The sequence below is a fragment of the Kogia breviceps genome, chromosome 14 (genome assembly GCF_026419965.1).
Source record: "Kogia breviceps isolate mKogBre1 chromosome 14, mKogBre1 haplotype 1, whole genome shotgun sequence".
In the NCBI taxonomy this organism is placed as follows: Eukaryota; Metazoa; Chordata; class Mammalia; order Artiodactyla; family Physeteridae; genus Kogia; species Kogia breviceps.
The window spans coordinates 3774427-3796937 of NC_081323.1; the positions used below are offsets into that span (position 1 = coordinate 3774427).

The following is a 22511-nucleotide window of genomic DNA, read 5'->3' on the forward strand; positions in this document are numbered from 1 at the left end:
CCTGCCAGGGCCTGCATCTGTTCCAACATGGACACGGGTTTACATTTGCAAAGAGTTAGCTTGAAGTCCACTTATTCTCCAAGGGAAGTGGCTTTGCACCGTGCCATACCTCTCCGCAAACAATTTCCTGCATGAAACCGGAGCCCTGGGCGTTGGGCCCCAGGGCGCAGCTGGGATCATTTTACCCATTAGGGAAACTGGGGTCTTTGGATGGGGCATTCTTGGGGAAGGGCTGTATTGTTAAGTGAGGACCCTTTGAGTGGGTTTTCTCCCCCAGGCAAAACTCATTTCTTGTCCTCAAAGAGGTGGAAATGTGAACCGAGCAGGAGCCATAACTGAGGCCTTCCTGCAGCAGGACCCTCTCCCAGGGGGCTCCTGAAAGGGCAGGCAGAGCCCGGGCAGCGGGGAGGTCCAGTGCCCGGGCAAACATTTGATGGTGGAGGTCTAAAGCCTACTCGCTTTGTCTGGCCTTGACTTTAACCTATCTCGGAAAAGCGGGGGCGAAAGAAAAAAAAAAAAAAAGAGGCCTGTTACAAAAGAAGAGCTCTGCTGGCTGAAAGAGGAGACGTCTCCCCAGCCTATCTCTAGCCCGTTCCCTGTTTTGAACAGAACCTCCTCACCAGAGCTTCTAGGCAATTTCAGAGCCTGCCATCCACCTGGGAAGGTGTGAATACAATCATCGCTGCTGATGTGGCCACGGTGAGTTCTCTCTCCCACAGTCTGGTCTCATCTTTGATGATCACAAGCTCAGGATGGCAGCAGCTTCCACTCTGAGAATGTCAATCTGGAGATCACTAACTTGAGTCTTGCAAGAAAGTAGGGACCGGGTTTATAAGGAAAGACTCCTTCTTCCCAAGTAAAGCATCTTACAGGAGCTTGACATGCATCGTAGAGACCTAGAAGAAGCACCTTTCCAGGCCCCAGTGGGACATCTGTGCCACCGTTCTCATCTCCTGAACATCCAACAGAATGATAACACCAACAGCAAAAGCAACCAGTGCTTTTTCTGTGCTGGCCTCTGCTGCCTTCCTAGAACACACCCAGCACAGCACATTCCTACCACAGGGCCTTTGCACTTACCCTTACCCTGCCTGACATCCCCTTCCCTTCCTCATCCCTCTGGCTCACCCCTCCCCACTTCCTCCAGTTCTTTATGCCAATGTCACCTGGCCAGTGAGACCAGCCCTGTCCACCCAAACTGCAACCACCCCCAACACTTCCTGCCCCCAGCCTGCTTCCTGCTCTCCTTCACACGCCCTACTCTGTATTTAATGTATTGGTTTGCTATGTTTCCCCCAACCTTTAAGTGCCAGGAAGGCTGACCTTCTTCTGCCCTATTCCCTGTGGTGTCCCCAGCATCTAGGATGGTGCCCTGCACATCACAGGTGCTCAACAGATCTTTGCTGAATTGAATAAATGCCACGATGCGTGGTGGTTTGAATCCCACCCGTTCCTTGCTGAGAAGGGTTTGGGTTTGGGGTGAGGAAGAGGAGAAAAAGGAAGAAGGAAGAAGAGGCAAAGTGCGGACCAGCTGGGGCCTAATTCATGCTCTCCTGGGGTCTGTCTCTGCATCTCCTCTGCATTTTTGTTGTGGATGCTGACAGAACCCTCTCGAGACGACTCAAAGCAACCTGCCACCAATCTGGAAAGCCTCCTGGATACCAAACAGGGTTTTTTTTTTTTTTTTTTTTTGCGGTATGCGGGCCTCTCACTGTTGTGGCCTCTCCCGTTGCGGAGCACAGGCTCCGGACGCGCAGGCTCAGCGGCCACGGCTCACGGGCCCAGCCGCTCCGCGGCATGTGGGATCTTCCCGGACCAGGGCACGAACCCGTGTCTCCTGCATCGGCAGGCGGACTCTCAACCACTGCGCCACCAGGGAAGCCCCCAAACAGGGTTTAATCCTCCTTTGATCAGACCCCGTAGGACCCCAAGCCCCCACCACAGGCCATTAGTATGAACATCAATTACCATCCCATTGCAGATGTGTAGGCGACTCAGCAATAATGATTTCTGATCTACTGAATGACAAATAAACCCAGCTGGGCTGCAGGAAACCCTCAGGATCATACAAAAAAGACAAGTGGGTTAAAAAAAAAATTCCTAAAATAAACTGGAGGACTTGGAGGGCCTGGTGCCCAGCTGCTATAATTCACCTCTGTCCAGAATCAGCTGCTGAAAAGAAGAAAGGATTCTTTCTGTAGAGACCACCAGTTGCTATGGGAGCAGAGGAGCAACGTGGGCACAGATAGATGAGCCCGCAGGGGCTCTGAGAAGCAGTGATCGGTGAGATCTGTCCAGCCCTGGTGAAATCCAGGGCTGGACATCACTGCTCAAAAGCTACAGGGAGCGCAGGACTGAGCTCCTAAGACGCAGGGCAGGCTGTCCACAGCTTTAGGCTGTTCCGTCCCCAGCGGTGATCGACCAAAAGCACCATCGCCTGTGGATGCCCACCACACGCGGTGTCCCGCCGGCCGCCCGCACAGACCAGGCGCGTCCCACGTGTCCTCTGTGCCCCCCATGTGGCAGCGACTCAGAAAGCAGCTTCACCTCCTCGGACACACGCCCCCGGCAGCACTGCTGGCCTGCTTTCCTGCTTCTTTGTCAGGTGTTTGTGCCGTCCTTGAATTCCTGTGGGGAGAGGGCTGGTGTGAATGAATCACCCCACACCCCCACATGGCTGGTTCTTCAGCATCCAGTTAGGAATGATTGGTTCCCTCTTCCCACCAACATGGCCGTGGTACCCCAGGTCCGCATCTCAGGCGCAGTTTCTGAAGGCTGAGCACGTGGTGGGTGGATCCCTACCAGAGTCCAGCCTCCACCCACACTACTCAGTTATTCATCAGATGTTAAGGAGCCAGGAAGAAAAATGTGGTTGGCGCTGGGGTTTCTGGAGAGCAGATCCTGGGCCCCTGGCTACCACAGCACCTGCCGCGTAGAGAGCCCCCCTGCTTGTGCGTTTTACTTGCTCAGGAAGCACCTGGAGGTCCCATCCCACCAGCGATGGCTCTTGGAAGAGGCTTTACAAGGCAGCTCTGCCTGGCGGGGTTGATGGGTCTTGGCCCAAAGTAAAGAAAAAGAAGAGCAAGGAGGATGAGTAGTAAAAACCAGCTTAAATGGCTACCACGGGTCAGACCTAGGGTCTGCTTATTTATTCAAGTCCACATTGACTCACAAGCTTCTCTCCAGCAGTTAGAGTAGACTACAGGGTCTCAAACTCGGGGGCCTGGGGGGCCACCAAGTAAGATGATGAGTGACACAGGTGAACGGACATTGCATGTCCCACTCAAACCCGAGTGGCCCTCATTTGGTTCCAGCCTATCCGGCCAAGAGGGGATGTGGGCTGGTGACACCAGATAGTCCCATTTGCTATTTTTGGAGAAGCTAAAAATATGCATTTGTTGAGGAGGGGGGTGACTGCAATTTTTAAGTGTTGGCAACTTATTCAAATTTTGGCAAATTGCTGTGCAGTCCAGAAGAAATACGCCTGGAGACCAGACATGGCCGTGGCCACATTGCAGGCCTTGTTTTGAAAGGCAGTGACGGGACGGGGCTGCGGCACCCTCTGCGCTCAGCCCACACCCACCCCCCACCCACCCAGCAAGGCAGAGCACTGCTGCAGCCACATGGCCCAGGGCAACCGATCTCTGTTAATGCAGAAAGCCAGGGAGGGGGGTCGTACCCGCAGGCAGCCAGGGGCCGGGAGGGGGTCATACCCGCGGGCAGCCGGGGTCCGGGGCGGGGGTCGTACCCGCGGGCAGCCGGGGTCCAGGTGCAGAAGTGCACGCAGGCGGCGTCCTCGCTCTCCGCACAGGTGCAGCGCGGTGTCCCCTTCGACGGCTGTGAGCTCTGCGGATAGGTCCCGGCCGACCTCCTGCCCCGGAAGCTGCCTCTGTAGTTGGACAGCCCATAGGGCACAGTCCGTCTGCAAAGGACAGAGAAAGGTCAGGGCCACGTCTGGACGAACCACCCCAGCCTCCGTGCTCATGGAGCTGGCGAGGGTGTGCAAGACGGTGGGCCTAGGTATGAGTGCAGCAGGTGGTGCAGTCCTGTCCCAGGAACTGGTGTCCACACCCTCCCCTGCACTTAGGGCTTTGGGAAGACTCTGGAGTGAATCCTTCACCCCCGCTACCCCGTACTCCCCAGGCAGTGGGCTGGGGCAGCCGGGATGGAAAGATGGGGAGGCCCTGGGGGAGATGATCGATGGCCCCTCTACATCCTCCCAGCCGCCAGCCCTCTTGCGGACGGAGCGAGCAGACGCCGGGTGGATGCGTTTTTAGTCTTTTCAAGACCCAACCGTGGCCAGCATGCCTCCCAGCCCGGGGCCTTCCAGGGCAGTTCTGGTTTTCCTTCCAGCACTCAAACCCCTGACGTGGACATTCCTACTGACCCGAACGCTGACCCCCCCCAGTCTTCATCCTTGAGCCAGTGGCACCTGAGCCTGGCCATCCAGACCAGTCCGACGCCTTCCAAACCCGCAGCCCAAGGCCGGCCCTGGCTCCCGCCCTGCTGGCCACCGAATTTCCTCTGTGTGCACGTCATGTTTACACTAACTGGGATAGGACAAAAACCCAATTACGGCCGTTAGAGACACATCCTGGCCCCTGAACACGGCTCCCCCAAAGCCACAAACGTCAGGGGAACCCTCTGTGCCCTGTGAGATTCAGCCAAGGACAGAACTGACCTTGGGAAAAGCCTTCTTATGAAACTGTTTACCCATTTCATTTACGGTTGGAGCTGCGATGAGGGTGATGGTGTCATTTGAAACAATACACGTTTACATCTGTTTCTTATGCTCGTGTCCATCCAAACCATTGCTCTCCAGGGATGGGAGGACACTGCCAGGCAATTCAGTGGGAAAAAGTTAAAAGCATGTGCTTAATTCATCAGCACTACTGAACAGGATTTGGGGGACAGATTACTAATAACTAGAGGAAACACGCGTGGCCGAAAGTTACTTTTCCAATAAGTCTTGGTTTTCCTGCTAGTCTCCAAGATCAACCACCTTGGTTTCTGTGAGGCCCGTGGAGTATCACCCACCATCCACCTCAAAGAGGGTTCTGACATTCTCTGTGCGTTTTCAAAATAGCGTCAAACTGAATTTCCTTTAATTTGAAACACGTGCCATGGAGCCTTTCTGGGGTGCTGAGGGCAAAGTGGGGGAGTGCCCCATCGTGACCTGATGCTTGGAACTAACCTGCTCCCTGCTGGGCAGGAGACTGGAGCTAAGAACATAACCCCGTAACCCCACCCTCTTTCTCTTTTCCCCTCTCCCCACTCCCTCCCACCCAAATGAGTTGAGAAATGGCCTTGTAGTGGCTTCCCTGGATCCAAGCAGGCCCAGTCCTGAGCAGTCTGTGCTCACAGGATGGAGAAAGCAAGCAGAGGCCAGTCCCCTTCTGAGCTGAATCTTGGCTAAAACCCCATCTTTTCTCAGGAATGGGAAATAGGGGTGGGGGGGAGGTTGCAAAACAATACAGACATTGTGGTGAGGCAGGATTTGGCTAAAGGTATAGATTTCCAGTAATAGGGTCACATTAAATCTCTAGGTGTTGACATTAAACCCAGGCCCCCATTTCTTGGTGAAAATTACACACAAGGAATAACCACCAAGGCTCCCATTTTTCCATCAACAGCAAGACCTGCAATTTTGAAATTGCTGTCAGTGGATTAGGCATTTGTGTGCGCAGAGCCACTCAACTCTGCAAACGCACGAAGTGTTTTTAATGAGGAAACAAGGCGACGCGGTATTTGGTAATAGAGAACCGCTAAGCGCTTTCCCAGCAGCCTCGTGGGAGGAGCTAGTATGCAAATGAGCCCTTGTAACTTTCCAAGAATGCTTATGGGGGCACGAAACCCGTGCTCCAAGCCCCAGGTGCTCAAGGCGTGCACTCCGCTGGCTGACCTGGAAGAAGCCGGTGGGGGATGACGAAATCTATGAACCAGAGGACTTAAGAGATGGTCCAGACCACAGAAGGCCCACCCTGCCATCAAGAGTTCCAGCTCCAGTGAAGGCCCACCTCCCACAGGTCGAAAATTTAAAGGTTTTTAAATCAATCTGATAAGTGCTTAAATAAGAGAGTTCAGCTTCAAAACACCTTGGAAGTTGGAGCTTGATTTTAGGATTCTGGGGCTCCTTGGAGTTCCATGTTGGAACATGGCAGCACAAGGTACGTTACCTTCCATCCTGCTCCATCCTACATGCAGCCCAAGCTCCATCTACCCCCACCCCCATCCCACAAGCAGATGTCCCTTGACCACCCTGTAGGCCTTGGGAGATGTGCTGGAACCCTGTTCTGTCCGTGGGTATCAGACCCTGGAAGTGGGCTCAGGGACATCTGAGTAGAGGGATTCCAGGATCGTGAATACCTGGAACATGGTCTAGAAGAAGGGGTATATGGCTTTCAGTCTCATAGACTCCTTGCAATGGGGTGGGAGATATGGCCAGAGGCACCCTCCATGCCACAGGGCCAGGGCAGGTGTCTTTCTATATATATGTATTTTTAAAAATTAATTAATTTATTTATTTTTGGCCGCATTGGGTCTTCATTGCTGCGCACAGGCTTTCTCTAGGTGTGGCGAGCGGGGGCTACTCTTCCTCGAGATGTGCGGGCTTCTCGTTGCGTTGGCTTCTCTTGTTGCAGAGCACGGGCTCTACCAAAAAAAATCGTGTGACTTGGTTTTTCACTTTGTTGAGGCTGTCTGGAACCAAATCCACAGTATTTTCAAGGTCTGCCTGTATCTCCCTGGTATTAGTCTAAGTGTGATGAGGATGCAGAAAGGCCTTAAGGAGTTCACATGCGACTGGTGTATGAAAACAGTACAGGTAAAGGAAACCTGACAAGCCAATACGCCCAGGTATGTGCAAGGTACACAGAGCACAGAGAAAGGTTACCTGGTGATCCCATTATTATGTTGTAAAGCACTTACATGATGAGCACTCCACCTGCTTCACAGTTTCCTGATCTATGAAAGGGTTGTCAGACGGACTGGATGATACACTGCACTGCATGAAAAATGCTTAGCAAAGAGCTCCTAGTGGTGAATTAATGTGGCTGCTGTTGTTGCTTTTTTGGTCTGGGAATTCAAGTGAGTTGTACCAGGCAGAAAAACCCCATCTACCAGGCCTGCGTTTGAGATGTGTGACTAAGTAATAAAGACAGATAAGAGGGAACCAGAGTGTCGCATGGCACAGCCATGCCATTCTTTGCCAGGCTTCCTTTTGGCTGGTCCATCATTCTACACTGTCTGCCCAATAAGCACTCATGTTTTAATTGTTTTGGTACCTTTATCATTTCTTGGATATTTCTTGAACGGTGAATTAGCAGGACCTAATGATGGAACCAGGAAAATGAAGTCAAATCGGCTGAGAACTCTGACCAGCACACCATCTGACCTGTGGTTTAGCCTGTGTTTTACAGTGGGGCTTACAGAACACAATTCTTTGTAAAAGTAGTCAGCACTTCCACCTGTTAATGTTCCAGTTATAACACAGAGCTCCAAACAAAAGAGAAGCAGATGAGAAGATGCATCCGAGTGCTCTTAGACAAAACACCCCAAAACATTCACATAGGCAACGTCTAGCATTGTGTGTATTTGTATAATAAATTGTCCTCAGTGTATGTGGTCAGAACATTCATCATTTGATCAGTGATGGTGGTGGTGCCAGAGTCATATTTACCATTTAACATTTTCTCCCATATGTCACACATAAATGTTAAACACTAAACTTCCAAATCTCCTGTATTCATTGTTTATCTGCACCATCACACCGGAAGAACTTTCTTTCTTTCTACAAGAAGTTTTTAAATAAGGAAAGTTGAATGTTTCTTTTAAGGATCTGTTTTTAAGTTCAGTGTTGCCTTTTCCTAAATGAATCAACCACCTCCATCTCTCTGATCGGAAAACTGGCTTCAGTCCCTGAAGTGAAAGGTGGGAAACAGATATTCACAAGGGTCAGCCAGAAGCAGCAAAAGGAGCTTCACTGGCCAAATTCTAAATTCTCAGGAAAGTTTATCAAATTGTCCTTGAAAACCCAGTTTTCATATCCTCCCCCCCAACACCAAATAGCACTCAACAAATATTTGTGGAGTGGATTTCAATGTATGGGCCCTGGACTAGACTCTGGGTGAACATCCATGAACGAGACAGACCAGTGGCCCTGTACACACACAGTTTTAATCTAGTACAGGGGTTAGCAAATCGGCATTTTTGTGGGCTTCATCCAATCCAAAGAGGGTGGTTTTTCTTTAATCTGAAAATTTCATATAAACATCACAATTTCCAGCTTCTCTTGTATAACTGGAAGTTATACGCACTCCAACCCCACACCCCAACATGGCAGCAGGTGTCTGGAGCTGAATGATACTGTCAGAGCCTGGCTCAAGCTCTCTATTTGGCCCCAGTCCCTGTATCTGTCCTTCTTTGCTTACTTCTCTCACCTGTCTAGCTCTCAGGGGCATCTCAGTTTACAACCCCTGCTCTAGTGGCTTGTCCCATAAAGCAAAGCCAGACAGGTCACGTGACACGGTCACAAAATTAGCACCTGCTACTATTTTTACAAATAAAGGTGCTGTCATCATCAATTCAAAAAGCCTAGGTTCTCACGGAGTGTCTCCTCAACAAACAGAACATTGTCACTTCACGGTCAGAACTTCAAGTTGATGCTCTGTCTTCTCTGGTTCACACTTTTCCTTCTGAAAGGGAAAGCAAGGACAGGATCGCCTTCGGGACACACTGTACAGAAGGCGCGACTCTGATGACCAGTCCTGCAGCCGAGAGGAAGGGGAACAACTGTTTCCCAGGGGTAGGCAGACAGGCAGGGGCAGCAGCCCCAGCTGCCAGGCACCAGCAGTCATTAGATACTGCCCCCCACCACACTCCCCAGAGAATCAACTTCAAGACTCCAACACATGCTTTCTAACTAGGGCTTGATTTCAGATTTTATTAAATGCCTTCCTTAGAAGACACCACTCACTTGTTCTCTCAAGCTTCAAGATATCTTCTTGGGCAAGGAAGAAAGTGTGGATCAACTTCACTGACTGTCTTTGTAACCTTAGCCAGAAAAAACTGCTAGCTAAGAACTCTGTTTAAGAGTAAGACAGGATGAAGTAACTACAGAAAGTGGCTGAATATATTCAAAGACCTATAAAAGCATCCGTTCACTTCAACCAGCATCTAGTGGACCACCCCCCACTGCCACACAGACACACAAAGACACAGAGGCAAGAGGGAAACACCAGCTCAGAGACAGGAGTACCCCTCTCGAAGGACTTAAAAGCCCAGAATTCTCTAGAGCCTGGGATCAACGCTGGCTGTTTTTGTCTCCTGGAATTCAATCTCTTATCTTTCCCCTGGGGAATTATCCCTCCCTCCCTCCCTCCCTCCCTGGGAGAGGTCGTGCAGAGACAGTCTCACCTTCCCCTGCCTCAGGACTCAACAGGTGACCCAAGCTGGCTCATCACACCCTCTCGGTGCCAAGACAACTGAGCCAAGCAATTCAAGGTCAGAAAATACTCTGAAGCTGCTCCTTGCCAGGTGGCTCCATCCTGCCTTGTCTGTTTGATTGTGCCCCCACTGGGACCCCCAGTCCTGTCTTGGTACCTCTCCTTTCTAAGCATGGTGTTACTTCTCCCTCCCTCCCAGTTTGTGGGCCACACTGTGTCCTCCCAGTAAACTCCTATGCTGTGTTAGCAACACTAGGTTTCTGTTACTTGCGACCAGTGACCTCTAGCTGACCCTGGAACTCACTTTCTCCAGATGGATGCAACCATGATCTCTTGGGTTTCATAGAAAGACCCAGAGTCTCTGCAGCTGACAAGGACAAGCAGAGATTTTCTTCATTGAAACAAACACAAAAGAGTATGTTCCGGATCAGGACGAAGCCCAGCCAACGAAGCTGGCTGGAATCCTTTCTTCCCAGGTATGCCCACTGTGAAATGTTTGGTTTGGATCACACTGTCCTTTGGGCAGGTGGAAGCAAGCATATGACCCCATGATGCTCAGAGCCCAGCCCCCAGATACTTGGCTGACCACCTCACAAGGCTTACCCTCCAGTGACTTAACTCCCTGTCCACTCACCAAACGCCTGTGAAAGTCTGCCTGGGACAGGCCTTGTGCCAGACAACCACTGGGTGCCCTTCCAATCTCCAAGAAAGAAAACAGCCAAAATATATCTCCTCACTGACCTTGTTATGCAAGCAGAAACACACACACATACACACACACACACACACACACACGCACACATTCTGGTTCTAAAGAATACGACACAAACGTCATGCTCACAAACAACATAAAGTGAACTGGCAATCTGTACCTTTACTTCTGCAGAAAATCCCCGCATCTCTAAGTGGGACGATCTCAAGGCAAATTGTTCCTCCACTACCTGGCAATGGAGAGAGTCCTCCTGCAGCCTCAGAAATAGCCAATGACCCCAGAGCATTTAGAAATATCAAAAGAGTGAGCAATGTGCTGTGGGTTGGAGATTAACTTTTTTTAAGACATTCCCCCCACCCCACCCCACCCCCCAAAAAACAACCCACGACTTTTGAATTTATCCAGGACTTGGTTGTTGGTGAATTTTACCAGAATTACATACATTTTCAAAGAGAACACTGACTCTCCATCAATCGGACCCAAGGAATGGGGGCCGTTCCTCACATGTGCTGCAGGTGTGACACTTCCTTCTTGTCCCCTGGGGTTGGTAACAGCTGGTCTCTGCCTGTTCACCTCAGCACCCAGGGCAGCCCAGGCAGTACCTGGCTCAGAGCAGGTGCCCAATAATACCTCAACATCTCAATAACAAAGGTCTGCTACGTGAAGCAAGGAGGGAGGGAAGGAGGTCTCAACTGGCCATTTCTTCTAGGCCATGCCTAGTCTGCCAAATGCACAGAACTCCTGGCTGAGTCACTGGATTTCACTATCGTTGTCCTCAATCGGCCCCTCTTTGAGGTTCTTCTAGAGAGAATATGGTCTCTAGATCACTAGAAATGGAAGAACCATGTCTTGATAGTAACTTCCACAGACACATGAGGAAGAAACCAGGCTGCCCGGATGGATGAGGCCTCAGAGACAAAACCAGAGGCTTCCCTTGGCAGACAGACCCAGGTTTCTGGCCCAAATGGAAGACTAGCTCCCCTGAGAGGCCCTAGGTGAGTGGCTTCTCTCTGGGGTTGAGAAATGAAATGACTGGTTCTCCAGAAGGTCCGTCCAGCTCCAAATTCTATCAAGAGATTCCCGAATGCCCTCACTGTTACTTGAGTATCTCCGAACATCACAAATCCTAGAGCAGGGCCCAGCCCTTCTCTCCAGCAATTAAACCACAATGAAATGTGGGGTCTCTACCCCACGCAAGCGGAGAGATTCCCAGGATCTCACCAACTGTATTTAGAAAGTTTTGGCCCAAAGAGTAGGACTCTCCCACGCCCTACTGCCACATAACTGAGCTTAAAAATCACCCCAAAGCCACAGGCTGTATCATCCCATCAGCTCCCTGGACACGGCATCCTCCTCCCCTCATGCAGACACAGGGGCTCTGACTGAAGGATATTTGACCAGTGGTCAAGGCAAGGGAGAACGGCAGAAAAATCCTTCTGTGTTTGGTGTGTGGGGTGGGATTTCCAAGAGTGACAGCTTAGAAAAAAAAAAGTTAGGGCAACAAACGCCTGCAATATTTGGAGAATGAAGCCATCTATGGAATCCAACAGATTAGCTGGTTTCCCCTCCATCTGGTACAACCCAAATGCGTCCATATGAGTTAGGCTAGAGTTTCTCTCCCCAGCCCCCGGTGACCCTAACGAATTCCAGGTCGAATGTAGAGGCATAAGCAATCCACGTCTGTCTCGCATGGCCTCATTATAACTTTATGCAAAGCTGCAGACAGATGTGGCTCAAAATAGTTCCCAGCAGTGGAAACATAAAGGGTAAAATAAGGAGCAGGTATTTTTTTAAGAATGGGGGTATTTGTACAGGGATTAAAAAAAAATACAGACACCATCACACATCCCTTTAAATAACCCACAGAAAGCAAGAGAAGACACCGTTGCTAACTTTCAGGAGATTTCATCTGATGGATGGAAAAATCCTACTGAACGAAGACATGCTCGCCATGGCGACAAAAATAAAGACACTCATTTTCTTCCTAATCTAATTGTTTGCATCCTTGTGGTAGCTCTGACCACGTGACTGCTACCTCAAACTAAGAAGACTTGAGTCCCTCTAGAGAGACAGGCTTTATCCCCAAACAAGAACCAAGCACAGGGTCAGATCCTGTCTTTATTAAAAATGTCGATATTTGGTTGATTATGACTAGTGATTTTTGCACTAATTTTGACTTTTAAAAAATATCGCATTAAGTGTTATTTTACTTTTTGACATCTCCAAGTTTGCACCTGAAAGAGTGGGTCATGAGCCTCACCCTATTCTCCACCCTGCAAGAAACCCACAGAAATCAGATTTAGAAAAAGCCAGAAAAGCTACAGACACCTCTGCTCTCTTGCCAACTTGCTTCTGACTTTTGGCAAAGCTGCTGGCCGCTCCCCAAGTTGTGGGCTGTTCGTGCCATCATTGAGCAAGAAAGGATCACAACACGTCCGCCACACCAGCCTCCGAGACTTTCTCATGGATGCATGAATCTGTTTCTGTTTTTTAAATTACTGGGCCGGGCACAGGGTTCCCTGGCTGCCCTGCTCTAGCGTTACTGTTTATTAAGTCCTCCTGCTAAGTCAGCCCCGAGAGGCTATAAAAGAAGAGAAGACCTGTGCCTCCACGGCTCTGAACATTGCTAAGTTCTCCCAAAGCTCTTGGGTCTCCTGAGATTCTGAGCTGGGGCAGGTGAGAAAGGCCAGGGGATGCCCTATCCTGCTGTCCATTCCTGGGAGACTTGGCGGGGGAACAGGACTTTAGAAACCCCCAGAACTGTGTCTAGACCGGCAGCTCATCTACATTGTGGCCATTGCCCGGATTTATTTTATTTTCCTTCTAAAAAACATTGGTTCCTATCCCAAATAGGGGGAAAGAGTGTGTGTGTGTGTGTGAGTGTATGTGTGTGTGTGTGTGTGTGTGCGCGTGTGCGCGCGCGCGCGTGCGCCCACGTGTCCCATTTTAAGGAGGTCTCCATTTCCACCGAAACGTGACTTAGAATGAGATGGGGTCATTTCCCTCCTGAACAGTTGATTTATTTGTTATGTGCTCCAAAGCTGGGCGCCAGTGGCACTGGGTTACCTGGAGCTAGGAAAGGGGCCCCAGGCAGCCCCACTGGACGTGCTGAGATGCTGCCAGGCCAGAGCGGGAAGAAGAGCTGGCGTTACAAAGCCCCGTGAGCTCCGAGCGAGCCGTGGGACCCCCTTAATGAAAGCAATGTTTGCTCCCCAGCTTCCTTTGTTTTAAATTCTTGCAAGAATATACCGCACCAGAGATGCCAGAGCCTTTCATCTGCCTTCACATTGAGGGCCAAGTTCCTAGCTGCAATGCCCCTTTCATCTAGCAGAAATCTAAATTCTCCCTCCAGGGTCATGCAGGGTCACGACCTCTTTGTACGGAGTTTTCTCTAGGCAAATCAAGCTGCCTTCCAGCCCCAAGCTTCTTTCTCATCCGGTCAGGATCAGCTGCATTTCAACGACCCCATCTTTGTCCCTGGATATCTCACCTCCTCACAGCCACTCTGCAGTAGAAAAGGGGACTTTTAGTCCAAGCGAACCCAACTGGAAGGTCACCTTGTATGAGCCGACCTGGCCAACAAACTCTGAAATTTAGCCCCGAGGCCCTCAAATTTGAAAGACGCATCTTGCCGTGAAATGTTCTGAGCTACTGTTAACCCAAACTCAAAATTGGGAGGTAATCGTCTACTAGATTTTTCAAGGGGGAGATGGTTACATGGGAGGGAAACAACTCAGAGCGTAAAAACATGATCAGTCAGAACCCTGAGTTCAAGATCATTTTTAGTCTGGCTGATACAGTCTTTTCTTATGTGTCCTTATTTATTTACCATTTTTGTAAACAGATTCCGTAGTTATTTCCTGGGATCCCTTCCTAGTGGCCCACACTCAGGTCCCCGGCGGTGCTGGGTGCATGGGAAATGACTGCAAAGCATTGTGTCTATTCTGTTGGACTCACCCTTACTAAGATTTTCATCGTTTAACGAAAAAGTTCTAAACAGATCTAAAAGTTTAGAAAGTTCTAAACAGAGAACTTTTAGAAAAAGTTCTAAACAAATTCGGATTATCCTGAAATGCCAGACCCCCTCCCTCTCCCCTGCTTCAACTGTACCCGCCTCCCCGTTTAGCAGAGGGCGCCCAGGGCAGTGCCTTCAGAGAACACCATGCCCTGTTCCCCCAAATTCTAATTATTTACCAAGGTAAGCAGGACTCAAGCAAGAAAGGAAGGGCAGAAAAGGGCAGGACCAAATCTCATCAAGCCTGTAACAACCTTTGGCCACCAGAGCGCTTATCAAGCCACTTATCAGCAGTCATCCAAACACACCTTTTCCCAAGGTCTGTAAGCCTTATGCAAATCAAATGCTAATAGAGCGCGCACCAAGGGCCACAGAGTAGGGAAAAACTGAGGTACCCGGGGGCAGACTCCTCAGTGTTACTGCAGGAAGCAGCGCAAGACCAGCTGGAGGGTCCAAGGAGGCCTACCTCAGCAGGACTTGAGCTTCCTAGTCACCGGCTTCTCCAGTCACAGACTGGGATACGGCAGGTGGGGCGGCAGGAAGGGTTAATGCAGCCCCAGGGGTTGTACAGTTATCTGCGTGGTCATGTCTTTGAGGTACTGAGTGTCTGCTAGAGTCCAGACACTGTGCTGAGAATGCCCCTCACGCTTTCTCACGTCATCCTCACACAGCTTTACTCATAGAAGTCACGGTCAACATCAGCGTGGACCACCGTCTCCATCATCACCATCGTCTACACGATCATGACGAAGCTCAGAAAGACTATCCTTCCGCCTCAAAAGCTGCATCTCCAGCAACAATGCTCCCAGTCCTGACGCACGGGTCACGTGACTGTTATTGGGGTCTCTGAAATCACATGGTGGGTGGTCAGCTGGCCCCACATCAGTGGGAGGCTGGCAAACCAGATCCATCCATTCCTCTGGGGGTGTTCTCAAACTTAAAATGTCCCTTCTTAGAAACGTGCTGGCATATTTCTCTTGAACAACACAGGAGGCGAAGATGAGTCTGTTGAATTGTTGCCTTTTTGTGGTAGAATACATTGAAATCCAATTAAAATGTTTGTTATTACTATTTTTACTCTGCTTCTTTGGGGAAACAAATGTCGTTCCTGAGTCAGTGTGGCCAGGTAGATCATCTTGTTAGGTCACCATCCTAGAGTCACACTGATGTCTGCGACTTACCCAGGGGCACAGGGAGAGGGTGGCGCCACCCCCAGGCCGTGCAGCGAGTCACATCCAGGACACAGGGCAGAGCTCCTGGGTCTGGAGTCTTCCCACGAGATTACAGAGCCCAGATTTTCCACCACAGCCGTGATTCCGGACATCCTGCACTGCTCTTTCCAGAAATACATTCCTGCTTGTCAGTCCATGCGGCTCATATTTGTGTTTGGAAACGTGGTCACTGTCACAGCGTCACAGTGCCTCCCTCGTTATGTCCTTGGAGGGATTTAACAGATGGAAGTGTCCCTCAATTCTCAGGAAAAAGGTGGGGAGGAACAGAGCAGGGTTCCTTGCTGGGGGCCCTGCAGCTCACTCCACTGGCCATCTGAGAGTGAGTGGTTTCACTCCACAGCCAGGTGTACAGTGGCAGGTGCAGAGGGACTGCCCTGCTATGAGGTGCCATTAGCACTGAGAGCTCTGTGATGCTTAATTTGTTATGTGTCAACTTGGCTGGGCCATGGTACCCGGTATATGACCAAATTGCCAGTCTAGATGTTGCTATGAAGGTATATTTTAGAGACAATTAACATTTAAATCAGTAAATGTTGAGTAAAGCAGATCACCCTTCATAACGTGGGTGGGCCTCGTCCAATCAGGTGAAGGAGAGGACAGAGAGGAGTGAGATGCCCTGAGCAGGAAGGGAATTCTGCCTCCAGGATGCCTCAGACTGAAGACTGCAACATCAGCTCCTCTGTGTGTATGTGTGTGTGTGGTGTGTTTATATACACACAGATATCGACACACACGTCCTATCAGTTCCATCTCTCTGGAGACCCTGATAGACACAACCCCCCACCGTGTCACAGGACACTCCTGGTTTTGAAGTATTCTCATGGAAAACAACCCCGAGTGCACAGGGATGTAAAGCACATGGGCTACTTGTCCCTACTTCTCTCCTTATTATCTTATTCCTGGCAAATTTTCCATGGCCATAAGACGGGATGTGTTTTTCTCTGGTGTGGAGTTTTGTTTTTGCTTTTGTTGGCAACGGTGGGGTTGCTGGGGGGAGGGTAGGGGCGGGGCTTCCAAACGTGGCCGAGGAGAGCCATGAGCATCGCCTGTCCCGTGGGTGAGCTGCTACCTCAGCCATCTCCCCAGGGGCAAGAAGGCCAGTGCCCAGGACGCGCGTGGTTCATTTCTCTCTGGGGTCCCAGATCGTCCGGAAGAAACAATGGGAGTTATGGGCAACAGCTCTGGAAAAATCCACATTCCCACACACGTCTATCGGGATGTGAGACCTCTGGCAGCACCCACACACCCTGGGATAGCACGCCTCATTTGTGGGAGAAACACCCGCAGACAGAACCTCAGTGACAACAAAGACAAGGGCCTCACAGGAAGTCACAGCGTTGCTGAGATCGAGCTCAGGCCTGGAAGAACCAAGTGTGTAGAAGGAGGTGGGGGAACCAGAGAACATGGATCTCATACCCAGAAACTATCCCTGGGAGCAGCTGGTCTCTCGAGCCTTCACTTTCCACGTGAGATACAGTAACTACAGCATCCCTCCTGAAGCTTCTGGGTCCTTCAACGCAGCCAAAATGACCATTCTCCAAGAATGCCTGCAACCCTGCAAGCATCCTTCTGAGATACAGCCGGATTTTTGCCTCTGCCTCCATGTGACCGGAAGGCAGTAGAAGGAGAGACACCAGAAGCTGAAAATCACCCAAAGTTCAAGACTCTATTTAGGCATATGAGGCTCCAGACTCCTGCGGGTTCCCAGCACAGCCAGCGGTGGGGACAGGACGCAACTCACACCATGGAGAAGCTTCCAGAGAGCAAGAAGGTCTGCTAAAGAAGAGGGGGTGACAGCTAAGGGGTGGGGGGCACAAGCTGGAAATGTCCTCAGTGTGTGCTTCCCTTGTCTGTTTAGCTCAATCCAGTCATTCTTCAGATGCTTCCATTTCTCCAAAGTTCCCTAAAACCCATTTCCCCACTTTGTGATCTTATACAAGATGTTTTGAAGTTTGCCAGTGGAGCTGTCCATATATCAACAGAGAATTTTTGGAAGGAAGGAAAGCAAGAGGGAAGGAGGGAGGGAGGAGGAAAAGAAAGGAAGACAGAGAAAGACCATCCAGAACATCTTCCATATAAAAGTTATGTCGCTTGTCTGACTTCAAAATGCTCAAGTCTGGCTATTGTCATTTTTTTTTGTTTCGCCGGGTAGCTCCAGAAACTCCCAAACACCATATTTAATCCTTTCCCCCTAGTGTTTAAAATGAATCAGGGTCAGGGAAGAGGGGAAGAGGTAAATCAAGCTGTGAGGGGAACGTTTAGCAAGTTGCCTGTCCTAGAAAAAGTCAAAGACCCACGGCTTCATCTCGGGCCCTACACGACAGCTCAGAACTGGGAGACAGGATTCCCACCCGGTCGCGGGGCTTTGCGACAATCGCTTCCCGGAGCCAGTGCCCAGGGCTTGGCGACAGGCAGAGAACTAAGGTGGTCTCCAAATATCCCCTCCTTCCTCCCCTCCTCTCCTCTGCAAAGGCCCCCCCTGCCCCAAATTTGCTTAGCTTTCTTCTTTCTCCTTCTAGACCCACAGCCTGGGATTCCTACCAAGGCTGCCCTCAGTCCTGGGTTCTGTGAAGCTAATTTGGTCAGAGGACAATGCCAGGAAGATAAGAATCAGAAAGGACAAGTGTCAGGGAGATGGGGACTGTAGGAGAAGGTGACCCTGATCACTGTCTGAGAAGAGAAGGCAGTCAGTGACAGCCCATCCAGGAGTCCCTCCCCAGCACACATCACTGTTATGATCTGGCCCCATCCTCCCTACTGTGGGCTGACGGTATGCGTAGGAGCCTGATCAAACACAGCCCTGCGAGCAAATTCTGCCATCAGGGTCAGCTTCATTTGGGGGGACCTGGGATAAAATGCAAACACGGAGCCCTTGCGTCAAAGAGTATGAAGCATTTCCACTGCTGTGCTGCACACCTGAAGCTAACACAATATTGTAAGTCAACTATACTTTGATTTAAAAAAAAAAAAAAAAAGTATTAAGCATTTCAAGATGGTGACAATACACTTTAAACCATGAGGGTCTTTCTGAGCTGGAACCCTGTGCACATGTCCAGGCTCCCCGCTGGAGCCAGCCCTGCTTGCCATGCTGGATAAAAGGGTGACTTTCCAGACCTCTCCCAGATGTACTTAGAGGGCTCATGACCTGGTTTGAAACCCATTCGGCCCCCCAGGTTCCCCCTCCTTTGCATTTCATCCTCGAGGTGTCGGTGAAACAAGGTGGGTATGTGCGGCCCATCGAGATATCACCCAGGGCGCTCAGAGGGTAGATGGCTCGGAATGAAGGAACCCCTGAAGGACGCGAATCAAGGGGCTCCACACACAGTAGCAAAGTCGCCTTTCCGGGCCAAAGGCTCCAGGAAGGCTAAGAATCCCTAGTCAGGTGCAAACAAGATGCCCAAGAGATCCCAAGACTACCTAGAGACATCTAGAGACGTCTGGTCCAAGTGCCAGACTTTAGAGACCAGGAAGGCAAAGCCCAAAGGCTGGTGACCAGAGCAAGGTCAAGCCCTCTTCACAGTTTGCAGGATGATGTTTCTGCAGAAGGGGTTCCTGAACTGAGTCGCTGCCCACAGCCTCAGGAGAGAGTGGGCTTTACAGCAAGGAGACCCCACAACTAACTCAGGTGCCCCTGTCTCGGTCCTGCAGTAAGAGAGTTCTTAGGGACCGGAAGGGCCGAGGGGAGCTGTCTGGGGCAGGGGGTGACAGCGGGCAGGAGAAGCCAGCCTGGGGAGGACCCGTGGGCTTGCCCCCCCACCCCAGGAGGTAAGGAGTTTCTGAAGCCCATGGAATTTCACCCCTACGGGGCAGGTTCCACTAGGCCCTGCCAAGCCCACCCCTGTACTCCCTAGAGAACAGGCTGCTTTCAAGGAATCTGAAACTCCTTGGAGCCTGGCAGGGTCAGCAAGGGGGGCCAGGCCCACTTAGCCCCCGGGGCAGGAGATAACTTACGGGGCTTCTTCCCTCCCAGAGGGACTTCTCAGGTGTCTGATTCCTCTGGCTGGCTCATTTCACTCAGAGGGAGGGCTCGCCCTTCCACCGGATCAGAAACTCTGGGGTTGGGTTTCTCCTGGGCCAGATCCTCAGAGGGGATGGGGGTCACACCCTTGACCTGCAGACCTGACCTGGGCTGGCAGGAGAGAGCCTAGCAAGGGCTGAAGGCTGTGCCAGGCGGGCTCTGGGCTGACCAGGCTGGGATGGGACCAGGTCATCCCGGAGTGTGAAGAGAGGGGCCTGGCCCAGGAGCCCCCGGCCGCCAGGGCTGACTCACTCAGGAGTGTTGATCCAGATGATGTCCAGGTGGCAGTAGTAGACACACTCTTTGTCCTTGTAGGTAAAACATGTACAGCGCCGGGCTCGGTGGTGCACAGGGCCCCCCTTGGCCGCCTGCTCCCCAAACCGACCAGGCCCCTCCTCCTGCCCAGCGCTTCTGGGGCTTGGACCGTGCACTGCTGTTGTGGCCACAGTCTCCTCCGTGTCCCCCTCCGATCTGGCGGCAGAGGGGGCCCGGGGCTCGCCGCTCCTGCCAGCGTCCCCAGGCTGGGGGCGAGGCACCAGTCCTGCAGAAGGCACATGGAGGGGCTCAGGGGGAGAGCCAAACTTTCTGCCAAGTTTGCAAGCTAATGGCACTTTCTGTTAAGTCTCCAAGCTACGCCCGAGGTTCGGAAAAGTGTGCAAAGCTAGGCGCGCCGTTTCCAAAAAGTCTGCAAGTTGCGTGCACACTTGGTGAAAAGCTTGGGAGCTCTTCTCGCCGCGCAGCGTGCAAGCTATCTGCGCCCGCTGAAAACGTGCAAGCATTGTGCAGGCTTTCGGAAAACTCTGCAGTCACTTTGCACAGTTTCTGAATCCTTTGCAAACTTTTGGAAAAGTTCCCGACTTCACGAAAGATCGACAAAGTCCGCCCCGGGCCCCGGGTCTCCAGCCTGCCTGTGGGCTGCAACCTCCCGAGCCCGCGGGGGGTCCGTGCCCTCAGCTTCTGCCCCCCAGCCCGCCCCCCCGGGCGCCTGCAGGGGTGGCGAGCCGGGGCCAGAGGCCTCTGCCAGCGATGCCCCCTTCCCCGCGCCCCCCCGCCCGGCCCGTCCCGGGGTCCTTTTGTGTGCGCTGGCGCCAGGAGCCGTGCGCCGCCCCGCCCGCTTACCTGCGGCGGAGGTCACTGCGAGCCCGAAAAGGAACCACAGCCGCAGCTCCATGAACCCCAATCGGCCGCAGGAGCACCGGGCCGGAGGACGGACGCCTGTGGCCGCGGAAGAGCGCTCGTGCCGGGCACGGCGGGCCTCGCCCTCCGGCTAGGGGTTCTTCGAGGCCGGCCGCTGGCTGGCTGCGTCCCGGGCTGCGGCCAGGAGTTGGCTGCGACGGTCTCGAACTTCAGAGCGCGCTACCCATCCCGGCGCAGGGCTGGCCGGCTGTGGGCTCCGGCCCTTCTGCTTCCCGCACCACCCCCTCGCCTCCCCGCCCCCCGGAGGGGCTGGAGCTGCCGCGCAGGGCCTTTGAACCCGGGGCGCGCGGGGGTCGCCTCGCAGGCGCGGGGTAGCCGGCCAGGCGCAGGGCTGGGTGCGATGGGCGGGGGTGGGGGTGGGGGGTCCGGGACAGCTGCCGGAAGGCCACGCGCGCGCACACACTCACGCTCACACGCGCGCACACACTCGCATACACACGCACACGCGCGCACTCACGCTCACGCGCCCACCCCGCCGCGTCGCTGCCCGGACCGTGCAGCTCCCCACCGCAGCTCAGTGGGAGAGAGAAAAGGCTGCGCCTGAATCCTATCTTTTATCTCTGGGGCTCTGGAAAGCAACATTTCTCAGCGTTCACCTAATGACACCTTACCCTTGCACAGACCTGCCTGCCAAGGCCCTGGGCGTACTTTACACTCGTGACTCACGGGCAACGGCAGCGTCTCCCCGCCTGTCCCGGGAGCTCAGAGCTGGTGGGTTTGGGCAGCAGTCAGGGGCAAAGTCAACCAAGAAGTGGAGCTAGCGGTCCTGGGGTGGCCCTGACTTGCTCACAGCCCCCTGCACTGGGGAGGTGGCTTCGGTGAGAAGCAGGTTCCTCTCCCAGTCGTGGTCTTCCCACGCCACGTGTGGGAGGCGCTCTCAGCTCACCTGAGACTGGTCTCCTGCCCTGAGCACCACAGGAGAGAGGGTCGGTTAATTTCCTTGTTAAACACCCCCTGTGCTGAGAACTGTGCCTGGGCATAGGAAGTACTCAAGAAAGATTTGTCGAGGAATGAATGAATGAGTGAATGAATAATTGCTTCCCATGGACTCCGCCCTGGACTGCTGACCTCTGAGCACACCAAGAAGCCCTTAGAGCCCCTCCCTGGCCAGAGTTCCCCGACCAGAGGGAAGGACATAAAGAGAGGCAGTGCTCCAGGTGGCATCGGGCACTTCCCTCTTGGCCACTGCCTACCCCATCGGCTTGGACTGGATCGGAGTTGGCTTTCCCTGAAAACCCCAGGCAGGGCAGGGAGTCACAGGCCACACAGAGGAAGATAAACAGGTCTGAGGCCCTGGAGTCACTCCCCATGTCACAGGGTACTTGTGGTGACTTGAACACGTCCACCAATCCTTTGACACTCCTCCCACAAAAGATGCAGTCGAGTACCACCCCACTCCCCTTCAGCCTGAATGACCCGCTTGGAAAAAATAGAAAGCAGCAGAAGTGACATGAGTGCCTTTGGAGGCAAAGTCATAAAAGGTGGTACAACTGCCACGTGGCTCTCTCTCTCTTGGGATCCTGGTCCTCTGAATATAGCCACCATGCTGGGAGGAAGCCCAAGCAAGCCCACAGAGAGAAACTGAGGCCTCGCAGCCAACAGCCCATGCCAACCACTGTGTGAATGAATGAGCCTTGAGGTGACTGGAGCCCCCAGCCTTGAAGACTTCCAACTGAGGACTAGCCATCCCTGCTCTGTGCCCTGTCTGAATTCTGACCCACAGAACCCATGGGCATAAGAAATGGTCGTTCTACACCACTCTACTTTGGGCAATTTGTTATAGAGCTGTAGTAACTAGAAAGGTACCCAAGTCCCCAGAATTGAGCTGATGCTTAAATTTCTCCATCACCTCCGGCCCCCATCCATCCTACCCAGTCCCTGAGTCCGAGAGGGA

General features: G+C 52.3%; 1 protein-coding gene across 2 annotated transcripts; it reads right to left on the reverse strand.

Moving 5' to 3' along the window:
• Positions 1 to 1692: 1692 nt before the first annotated feature.
• On the reverse strand, positions 1693 to 20862 carry EDN3 (endothelin 3). Of its 2 annotated transcripts, none has more exons than XM_059036124.2 (4): positions 20540 to 20862; positions 19673 to 19961; positions 3749 to 3922; positions 1693 to 2628 (listed from the first exon to the last, which is right to left on the reverse strand). In XM_059036124.2, the coding sequence occupies exons 1-4, from the start codon at positions 20589 to 20591 to the stop codon at positions 2544 to 2546; spliced, it is 600 nt and encodes a 199-aa protein (XP_058892107.2). In that variant the 5' UTR covers positions 20592 to 20862; the 3' UTR covers positions 1693 to 2543. The 2 variants fall into 2 exon arrangements, with proteins under 2 accessions (XP_058892107.2, XP_066868052.1); XM_067011951.1 differs by having other exon boundaries at positions 2198 to 2628; positions 3714 to 3922; positions 20540 to 20591.
• Positions 20863 to 22511: the final 1649 nt, after the last annotated feature.